Below are 11411 nucleotides of genomic sequence, written 5' to 3' on the forward strand. Positions count from 1 at the left end.
CCCAGCCACTCAACCAGGCCCAGCCAAGTTGACACACAAACTGAACTACCACACAAATGTAAGAAGAATAACCAGAAGTAATGATATTCTAGAACCTATTAGAGGTGTATTGAAATCTGGAATTAGTATTCATAAAATGAATATGTTCCAGAGTCATGCATGACATTTGATAAACAGTTAATTACATCAAGAGTGTGTTGCTCATTCAGGTATATGTGCCTTCAAACTAGGAAAATATAGAATAAAAAATTGGGATTTGTTAATGGTTCAGTTTTTAGTAAAATGTGTCATGAAGTTACTTTTTTCACTACCCCTTATCTCAGTTAGAAAATTATTTGTAAAGTTAGTGGTTAATAATAAAAATAAATTAAATAAAAGTGTCTATGGAGCCCAGATGGTAAATGGTGAAATCTGTTTTTCATGTATACTTAGGGTTGAATAAAAAAACTCAAAGAGAAAATAGGTACAGAAAATTTACAGTATGATTCTATTTGCTTTTAAGAAAACCACAAGCCAATATGATGAATATGAAACTGTAAATGCGGAGAAATTTGGGAAGGATAGAAACCATTCTGATCACAGTGGTCAGCTCTTGGGGAGGAGACAGAGTAGAGCAGTGCTCAAGAGAACTTTGATAAATGGATAAAACTACAGATAAAATCAGAGAACTATAAAAGCTTTAAAAAGGGAGAGGCCAGCAAGACAAAAAAATTAATTTTTTGTATCAAAAAAAGTGAAATATTCCAAAGACCACAGAGATATTTCAGTTAAACAGAATATAAAAATATTAGGTCATTTTGTTTCCAAGTTCAATAAATTGTATAATTTATATTAATGTAATAATAAAATTTAGAAGTAATTTTATGTGATTTCCTTTCTTATATTGATTATTGAAAGTAATGAAAGTACCTATAATGTGAACTGTAATCCTTACTAATGAAAAGATTGGTGTGAGCCCAGAGGATAATAGAAAAATAAGCATAAAAAGGATCTGGAGCTATAGTGAGATTCTGCTAAAGTAAATGCTTTGTGTACTGTTACAATTATTTCCCAAATCTTACTTTATAGTTAAAATACAACTTTTATACTCAGAGCTTTATCCTTGACATATGTTCTAAGAAGTCTGTGTTTTGTTGTCTGTCTCACAGTCTGGCTACAAAATTTTTTCATGGTTTCTTAGAAAAAAATTTAAAAACTATTTTTATAATTAGTAAATTGAAACATAACTTCTGTTTTCAGACCAACGCTACAAGAAGGAAGGAAAATTATAATAAAAAATGGCCGGCACCCTGTGATTGATTTGTTATTGGGAGAACAGTATGTTCCGAACAGTACTCATCTATCAGTAAGTACCACATTATGCCAAAAATATGCATAAAAGATAATCATGTTGATCCCAAACATTTAAATACCAAATTAATGCTTTTATTGTTTACCTAGGTTTTAACTTTGGCTTTCAATGGACTAACCCTGGGTTGTCCTTTCATATTTACCAACTATGTAATGGAGCTTTTTCTAATGAAAGATTTTCCATAGATAGAAAAGTTTACAAATAAACAGTTTGTCTTGATGAGTTATCCTTAGTATAGTCTCAGTTAGTTATCCTTGGCCCAGTGTAAGTATTTTTATTTATACATGCATAATATGCTGATGGGGTTAGAATCATACCATGGTTTTGCAAATTCTTATTAACATACAGTATTAAATGCTTTGCCCTGTGTTTTACTATTTTTAAATATCCTGTGAAAGAATCAGAGTAACCTCAGCTGATTTCAGTGATGAGAACTTTTCTCATGTGGACTAGAGCTCTTCTAGCTAATGTTAATGTATAGCTTGCATATTCATTCAGCCTATACTTACTACAGTGAGTGAGTGATACTTACTGAGTGCCTATTAAGCCCCAGTTAGCAGAGCAACAGATAGTGGTAAGAAAGACATACTGCTCTCAAAGAACTTGTGGTCTAGCTAAGAAGATAGATACGCAGTTACAATACAGTTTGGTAAGTGTAGTGCTATAGGTCATCAAGGAGTCATTGGAGCATGTAACACGTTGATCTAACCCAGTGTAGGGACAGCATCAAGGACAGTTTTCCAGGAATGTGGTATCAACCAAGAAATGGCTAGGCTCAAGCCAGGGGAATGGAGCAGAGTATTCCAGGTAGAGGAAGCAGCATAGCAGAAGCTTGACATTGCTACAGAGTATCAACAAAGAACTGAAAGATGTTGAGTAGGGTGAAGCATGGCAAGACCAGTTCACTTATATGGTATATTAAGAAATTTAGCCTTTATCCTATAGGATTGAGAATTCTAGCAAGAGAGTGATTTAAGCTGGGAAAGACAGCTAGATATAGGGAGTGTTGCATAGATAGATTAAAATAATATGTGACTTCAAGATCAAAGAACTAATATGTAGGAAGTAAGTATGTATCAGAGAATGAGATGCCTGAATTTAAGATTTCAGAAATGGGGCTATTCTAGGTGATGGCAAGATTGTGGGTATTAGAAATGGAGAAGGTCTTTTGGAGATGAGAAGGAACAGAGTGTTGGAAAGAGTTGCTGTGTGAATGTTGAAATCATCTAAGGTAATAGCAGGATTTGTAGTGGAAATGATGATAGTGGTCCAGGTGTCAGAGATTCCAAAGAGTGGGGGGGTCTGTAGATGCCTGCAGTGAGGGCAAGTAAGAGGTAGTATTTGAAACACCACCTAAAGAACAGGTGAGAGAACCTCTGAACCAGGGGGTCTGTGGGGTAGGGTGTGACAGAGAGCCCAGCCTCCAGATGACAGGGTTCAGGGGAAGTAGCTCACAGTCAGGTTTGGGTGTAAGCCAGTGTGTGAAGGAAATGTCAAGCATGAATGTTAGGAAGAAAGAAGCTTGGGAGAATTTTTCTGAGGATAGTGAAAAAGATTGAGATGTAGAGGAGCAGTTGGAGATAAGGTCAGAGAAAGGAAGCCCAGAATAACAAGAGAGGTGGGAATATAAGAGCATTCCATTGGAGCCAAGAGTAAGGATGATAGTGATGTGTGACATGGTGAATTTGGCTGGTCCCAGTGGTGGTAAGTGAAAGTAAGTATTTTGGATTACCTCTTGTTTAGTATTACATGTCAAAAGAAGTCATATACTTGATGATATATAACCTGATATCCAATGTCTATAAACTTAAAATTCTTATTAAGAAATTTATGTCACTTAATAGAGCAAAACCAAACCAAATCAAACTCACTGTCATCAAGTCGATTCTTAACCATACCAACCCCCATTGAGTTTCCAAAGCTGTAAATCTTTACTGAAGTAGATTGCCCCATCTTTCTTCCACAGAGGAGCTGGTGGGTTTGAACCGTGACCTGGTTAGCAGCCAAATGCCTTATCCACTATGCCACCAGAGCTCCTTTAATATAACAAAGTAGTTAATAAGTACTAATACTTTTATTGTCTTTAAAAAGAGTACTATGTGGACATAAGAATTTCTTTTTTGGGGTTTCAATACTACCAATAGGCTGTGCCCTTTCTTGAGAAAGTAATATAATTGGAACGTTTAGTAGCTTAGTTTATACTTTTCTTGTAATCACTTAAACATCATTTCCTGTTACTGTCCCTATCCCCAGAATGCCTATCAATTTGATGCTAAACATGTTATTCTTGGCATTAATTTTTTTTAATTCTTCTCCTTCTTATCTTATTAAATCTGCTATACTGTTTCAAGCAAGCTTTGAGAAATTAAAATAGCTTTCTACTAATTACAAGAATGTTTTAAAGAAACAGTGAACTCTTATATTTGAGTTTTTATGAAGTAAATGAGTGATTTATTACAGCAGGCACCTTAGAATATTCCAGAATATTCATTTATTTTACATATGCTTTTTCTAACTTGAGTAGGAGTTGCTATAGAACTGTTGCTATGGTGAAGTGCATTCTATTTTGCAGGGTATAAATTTATATATGGGGATAATGCTGAGACAAAGCTTACTATGTCAAACTCAATTATAAAATATACCCTGAAAATAATTTCCTCAAAGTCAGTGGCATTGCTGCTTTTGATAATCATGTAATTTTAAGAAAGGTCTTTTGTACATGTAATTATGGGTGTAGTTTTCCGGATTCTATACTGTATGAACTTGTTAGAGTGCTTCTGGGAAAGCTTTCTGCCCTTTTTTCCTCTCCCAGTTTTAAGAGTATTCTTTTAAACTCTCTTTTTTTTATTCCCTTCCCTGATTCACACAAAATTTAGAATATATGCAGATTTGACAATCACTGGGTCTTTCTACCTCCATCTTGGCCATCTCCAATTCCATCTCCACTGTCCCGCCACAGGGCATTTTCTGAAGTGCAAATCTAACCTGTCCTCACTGGAATCCTCGTTATGATCTCTTCCCCTAATACAGAAAAGATGCCTTAGGTGCTCTAGTCCCTAACCTTGTGCTTGGCACAGAGTAGGTGCTTAAATATTTGTTGCATGAATGAGTGTTTGAAACTGGTGTAAATAAGGGAATATGGGAAGAGTCCAAAGACCATGAATTAAACGTGAGACTAATTACAGTAATGTTCAAAAGCTGTTGCCTATACCCAGTTTGCAAGCAAAACAACAATAATGCATACCATAAAATATGTCTTAAGTTATAAGCTTACTTGTAATTCCATAGCTAGGTTGTTTTCATAGATTCTGCTTTAAATGTATGGTTCCTATAGCATGATCACTGGATCATATTGTTAAAAATTAGAGAAAATATTAATGGTAGATGAATATTGTTTTCTGTCACTCTTTTTCTGGTGCCCCTCTCTTCTTCATCTGAAATAGTGATGGAGAAGGACATTTGTGTGATAACTTTGGTTACTATTTTTTTTTTTTTTTTTTAGTATTATGACCTGTGCTTCTGTCTCTCTGCCCATAATTTTCCTCCTTTCTTCCTGTCCCTTGCTCATCTCCACTTATTGAACTCCTACCATCCTTCAAGACTCAACAAGATACTACCTCATGATTAAAGCCTTCTCTGTCATTCCAATCAGAAACAATCTGTCTATCCCAGGATTTTCTCTCTTTGTTTTTAAAGTTCTTGTCATGTGCTACTTTTTAGTACACAGGTATAGCAGGATAGCACCTCAAGGTGATATAAATTCAAATCTTACTTTGCTTTTACTTAACTGTCATCATGGGTAGGCCACTGTACTCTCCAGGCCTTGGTTTCTACATCTATAAGATGAGGCTCTCACGCTCAGTGAAATGTGAATTGGGTTGCATTTAGGTTTGAGAAGTATTTGAACCCTTACAACTACATCTCAATATATAGTTCTTGTTCCTCTTCAGCCTTGTGCTCCCCTTTCTAGTTTACTTTCAGTTAAAAGTGCAAAGATTTGCCTGAGAGCTTGTCTGGAGGAGGTGTTCACTGTGGAGTCTGTTACTGTAAGCTGCCATAGATTGACATTTTTTGGGGAATAAAATACTTTGAAACTGCTAAACTTTTTCAGCAGTCTGCAGCTATTACAAAAATAGCTCTACCATGGTTCCTTTTTTAAAAGATACCTGTCAATATCTATACCTTTCAAGGAAGAAGGAGTTCTGTGCAGAAAATCAGCTGATGCCCAGGCCTTGGAAATAAGCATATGATAATGGACCCAAGTATGCAGGTCTGAGCTAAAGTAGCTCTTTACTTAGCTAGCAATGACTGTGATGTCCTTTCACATCACTGAGCAAGAGTCCATTCGATATGTGTTAGAAGATGGACTTCACTTACCACCCCAGTTCTGCTACTTGCTAACTCTGCATCAGCCTGTTTCTGCACCTGTAAAATGGGAATATAGTACAACTAGTATTACCGCCATGAAACTATGGAAAGAAATAAGTAAGTGATGCATATAAAGTTGTTTATAACAGTATGTGGCACTTGTTGCCTGTGATTTTCTTTTCTTTCTTCATCTTCTTGTTCACAGAAGACAATACGTAGAAGTTGCTTAGTTACCTTAAAACTTGTCTGTTTAGATATAATGTTTTGATTCTTAATAAACAATATAAAATAGACCTTAGGTAATGCTGCCCAGACGTTGCCAACCCTAAAGAATGAACTTAATGGCTCCTGGGTTCATCTACACAGTACTCTTAAGGTACCATCCAGAAACATAATCCCCTTGGTGCAATGATACCAGTTTTTGTTTATTCATTCATTCCTTTATCTGTGGTTCATTCTTTTTTATTATTATTTATTTTTTTATCTGTGGTTCTTGAGGACTTGCCCTGTGTGTGGCCTCATATGGGGTGCCAACCACAAGTTTGGGCACTCTCTGGGCCAATTCAATCTGATACATTCTCAGTAACTGAAGTCATCTCCAGAGAGGATCAGGAGATGATTTTGACAACTTCCAGCTTCTGGGTATTCTGTTAGAACATTTACTCATGCTAGCTGGTCTTCTAGTTAGATTTAGTATGTCTGTCATATCTGAGAGCCTTTGATATGTGGTGACTCTTGCTAGATGGTTGAGCACATTAGCTGAACAAAATTTCTTGATCATTTCCATATAATTATGTCATTTTGTTAACTGTAGAGGAAAGGAAGTCAGATATTCCTGGCTAGTTTTTTTTTTTTTCCCCAAGAGAATGTAAATGATTTGTTTTGAAACATACATGTGGAGAATATGTCCATGATGGTCCCTTTCACATATGAAACTCATTTGTTCAATCAATATTCATTGAGTGCCATTTTTAATTCTGGACCTTGTCCTGTGCTATAGGAATGAGAAAGATGACATGTCTCCTGTTGTCATGGGAACTTACATTCTAATAATAGAAATTGATAACACATGAGCAGGCAGAAGTTAGGGAAGATGGCCTAGGTTGGGTGGTCAGGGAAGGTCTCTCCTGGGACTTGATGTTTGAGTTTAGACCTGAATGACAAAAAGGACCCAGTCACAGAGAAGAGCATCCCATGCATAGGGACCAGCTGTGGAAAAGCCTAACATGTTAATGAGCATGGTATCATCTGCCAAAACAAGGAACAGCAGAAATCAGGTCTGACTAGCACAAGGTGACTCCATGGAAGGTGGTAGGAGACTAGGTAAGAGAGACAGGCAGGCTCAGATTATATTTAGACCATGGTGAAGAGTTTGGACATTATTATAAGTGCTTTGGAGATCTAATGAGAACTTTTGGCAGGAGACAAATTCTGTTTTGTTTTTTAAGACAATTGCTGTGGCAGCTATGTGGAGAACTGTCTGTGGGCATAGAACAGGAAGTTCAGTCAGTAGCCATTGCAGTAGCCCACTAGGTGGTGGTGTGGAGATGGAGGTGGAAGGCATTTATGTATCTCAAAATACTTCCCATTTCTTGACAATCTCATATCTTTTTTCCTGTTAGAGTTTACTAGAGTGCCTTGTATATGATTTATCTACCATTGAAGGTCTAAATACTAGAACTCATTGGGAGAACAGGGAGAGCAACCATTTGTCATTTACAAAGAGTTTAATGAGTTGAAAGCATTTAAATCTCATTAAGATTTTGTCTGAAATCTTCAAATCCTGGGTAAAACAAACAAACAAAAGGATTGCTTACAAGTCAGCTCGACTCTCAGTGACCCCTGCGTGTCAGAGGAGAGCTGCGTGCTATGAGGGTTTCAGGGACAGACATTTCAGAAGCTGATCGCCAAGCCTTTCTTCTAAGGTGCCACTGAGTGGGTTTGAACCTTCAGCCTTTCAGTTAGAAGCTGAACGTGTTAACTATTTGTACCTCCCAGGGACTCTTTGCCCTATCCAGGGACTCTAAAATCCTGAGTGGAACTGGAAATTCCACCATAGTAACTGCAAGCCTGACTGGATGCTCAGTACTCCAGTTTCCCCAAGTACTTCATACAAGTGAATGCCATAGTGACCCGTCTTCCAAGCAAATCTGGGGCAAATCTCTAGTGCTCATTTAATCTTTGGTTCTGCCAAGGCCACATATCTGTGTGATATGCCTGAATTTGGAAATACTGTTTTTTTCAGAGGATCATACAATTTGAAAGCTAGAGGTCATTTAATTCAGTGCCTTTATTTTACAGAGCAGAAAACTGAGGTCTACAGAATTGATTTGACTTGCAAAGCTCTGTCCTATAATAACCACATTTCCTGACTCTTGGTCCAATTCTCTATTCATATTTATTCTCTTATTTACCTACTCTGTCATTTCTTTATCAAGGTTCTCCTAGAAATTGATACCACAGTGAAAATTTCTCCAGCCATTGCACAGTATTCAACATAGTATATACATGTAGCAATTGGTTGCTAGTACCTCTCTTTGATTCAGAACATAATTAATAATAAATTATGGATTAAGATTTGTGATATAAAGAAAGGAAGAAAGAAGGGAAGGAACTTGTTTCTTAATCTCAAAGACAAATGGTTTTAACATTTTGGTGCATGTCCTTTGTCTTTATATATTTTCTAACTTCTTTTTCTTCTTCTTACTGCTGTCAAGTCAAATCCGACTCATAGCGACCCCTCCTTGGGTTTCCAAGGTGGTATCTCTGCAGAAGTAGATTGCCCAGTCTTCCTTCCGAGGAGTAGCTGGTGGGTTTGAACCTCCAGCCTTTTGGTTAGCAGTCAAATGCCTTAGGCATTATGCCACCAGAGCTCCTATTTTCTAATTTATCCATGATTGTTTCATGTAAATATTTTTACATCCTGCTTTTTTCACTTAATATGATAACATATATATTTTTCTATATTGTTTAAAAATATTTTCCCTAACATAATTTTAATGGCTTAATAATAATGTTGTTGTTGTTGTTGTTTGCTGTCTAGTCGGCCCTGACTCATAGCGACCCCTCCTTGGGTTTCCGAGGCAGTATCACTACGGGAGTAGGATTGCCCAACCTTCCTTCCGAGGAGTGGCTAGTGGGTTTGAACCGCCAGCCTTCTGGTTAGCAGTCAAGTGCCTTAGCCACTATGCTACCAGAGCTCCTTTAATAATTCATATTATCAAATATTATTATTAATAATAATAATAATAATATTTGATAATATGAATGTACCATAATTTTCTTTGAAAATACTCTTTGTGTTCATTTGTTGCTATTATAAATAATTTTGTGATGTGCAATTTTGCCTGAGATTGATTCTTAGAAGTGAAATTGCTGATTCAAAACACTCATGGTTGAAAATTTGAAGAACTATTGATAACTATGTTGTTGTTGTTGTTATGTGCCGTCGAGTCGGCCCCGACTCATAGCGACCCCTCCTTGGGTTTCCGAGGCAGTATCACTACGGAAGTAGGATTGCCCAACCTTCCTTCCGAGGAGTGGCTGGTGGGTTTGAACCGCCAGCCGTCTGGTTAGCAGGCAAGTGCCTTAGCCACTATGCTACCAGAGCTCCTATTGATAACTATAGAGAAAATAAATGATTCCATATCCAGAGATAACTGTCAATAATTTGAAGTTTTTCTGTTTCAGTTATTAAGTATCTTGGTGTCTCAATGAGTAAATAATTTCTCTTTAAGTCATTGGGATGTCATGTTTAATTAGATCAAGTCTCATCTTTCAGGCAAGAGAGGGCACAGCAGAGCATATTGAGTAAGAATGTGGCTCTTCTCTCTCAGTTAAGTTTTACATAATCTGTGTATTAGTTTTCTTATCTGCAAAATGATGATGATGATGAATATGTCTTCAGAATTGTGTCTGACACAGCAAATTGTTGTGGTGTTGTTATGTGCTGTAGAATCAGCCCAACTCATAGCGACCACTCCTTGGGTTTCTGAGGCAGTATCACTACGGAAGTAGATTACCCCATCTTCCTTCTGAGGAGTTGCTGGTGGGTTTGAACCGCCAGCCCTCTGGTTAGCAGTCCAGTGCCTTAGGCACTACGCTACCAGAGCTCCCACTATATAAGTGGTTTTGTTACTGTTAAATGCCATTGAGTCGATTTCAACCTGAGGTGATGTCATCTCATAGCAACCCCATATGGTATAGAGCAGAATTTCCCCATAGGATTTTCTGGGCTGTATGTAATCTTTACAGAAGTAGATAGCTGCGTCTTTCCTCCAAGGGGCCACTGGGAGGGTTCAAATCACTAAACTTTCAATTACCAGCCAAGTGCCTATGTGCACCACCAGGACTCTTTATATAAGTGGTAACTCTTGTTTTAGTTTTTTAAATTTGATGTTAGTAGCCATGACAGGCAGGTTTTTCCATGAGTTTTTAAATAGAAGTGGGAAGGATACCTGTCCTCCAGGTGTACTCATTGTTCTCTCAGGTGTACCCCATCATTCTCCCTCCTGTCCCAGGAAGGCTCAGCTGGTGTCTTTTGTGGCTCCTCTTACTGCCCACTCACTTGTTCTCCAAGGCTTTCTAGCTCTCTCAGAGCAAAGTCCTTTGGAGGCTACATGTTCTATAAAAGGAAACTCTAGGAAGGAGACAGTAGGCAGCCACAGTTCTGGGGACCTGGATAGACACCAGAAATGTGCTCTCCAGCGTACAAACTCCACTACTAGGGGTGTCCAGGCCCACTCTGGCCAGGGGCTGTGTGGGAATGGGACTATGTGGGTTGTGCAGTGAGTGGGCTGGAGGGTACCAGAGAAGGCCCCTGTGGTGCCCACCTGGGACTACGTGGTCTGGGAAGGAGGCATAGATGGGACATGGGCTGGTTTTCAGTATCCCAGGAGGACCAGTTGTGGTTCCCAGAAGTTGGGACTTTTGGTGGACTCTCATAGGCATCAGTCAGTCAGAAATCAGGCTGTAGCTCTGAGGCAAGATCCAGGCGATTCTGCTATTTCAGGCATTAACCTTTAAATTACTCAGTTATAAGAGAGTCTAGAGCAGAGTTGCCAGATTTAGCAAATAAAAATACAAGACACCTAGTTAAATTTGATAGTGAATAATTTTTGCTGTAAATATATCCCATGCAATATTTGGGATATACTTACACTAAAAAATTGTTGTTTATCTGACATTCAAGTTATACTGTGTGTTTTGTGTTTTATCTGGCAGCTCTTATCTAGAAGGACCTTATGAGGGGTCTAACATGGCAAGGGTGTACTTGTTCAGCTCTGGGCCACAATTATTTAATTGGTATTTCTAAATTTAACAACTAGTTTGGTTATACAGGTGCATATCAGCTGAATGTCAGCCCAGGTCACATTCACAATTAGAATCATGTTTTGTTTGAAATGATTTGAAGAATTCAAAGAATTTCGGTCAGCATTGTAAAGACTGGATGGCGTTAGGTTTGTTCTTTGTTTTAAGGGCTATCACAGTTTGCATCCCACAGCAGCACTGAACCAAATCTGGGAGGAAAGTAATTTACCTTAATGGTAAAGGCCAGTTCAAGTAACTCATCTTTCAGTTTGTAAGATTTTTTTATGCCTTATTTAATTTCCGTGTGTTCTTTTACACTGTTGTTAATGACTTGGTTTTCTGCTTGGGGCTGTATTTTATATATATGTATTTATATATATAC

At 37.8% G+C, this 11411-nt stretch overlaps 1 protein-coding gene across 1 annotated transcript in view; it reads left to right on the forward strand.

The window, feature by feature from the left end:
- MSH3 (mutS homolog 3) overlaps positions 1 to 11411 on the forward strand; it is a 381560-nt gene that overhangs the window by 294148 nt on the left and 76001 nt on the right. Inside the window, exon 19 of the mRNA XM_042781327.1 lies at positions 1240 to 1345. Within this exon, the coding sequence (XP_042637261.1) occupies positions 1240 to 1345 (106 nt within the window). The remainder of the gene's footprint in view (positions 1 to 1239; positions 1346 to 11411) is intronic.

The sequence above is a fragment of the Orycteropus afer genome, unplaced genomic scaffold (genome assembly GCF_000298275.1).
Source record: "Orycteropus afer afer isolate SDZICR_OR568_19922 unplaced genomic scaffold, OryAfe1.0 scaffold00107, whole genome shotgun sequence".
NCBI lineage: Eukaryota > Metazoa > Chordata > Mammalia > Tubulidentata > Orycteropodidae > Orycteropus > Orycteropus afer.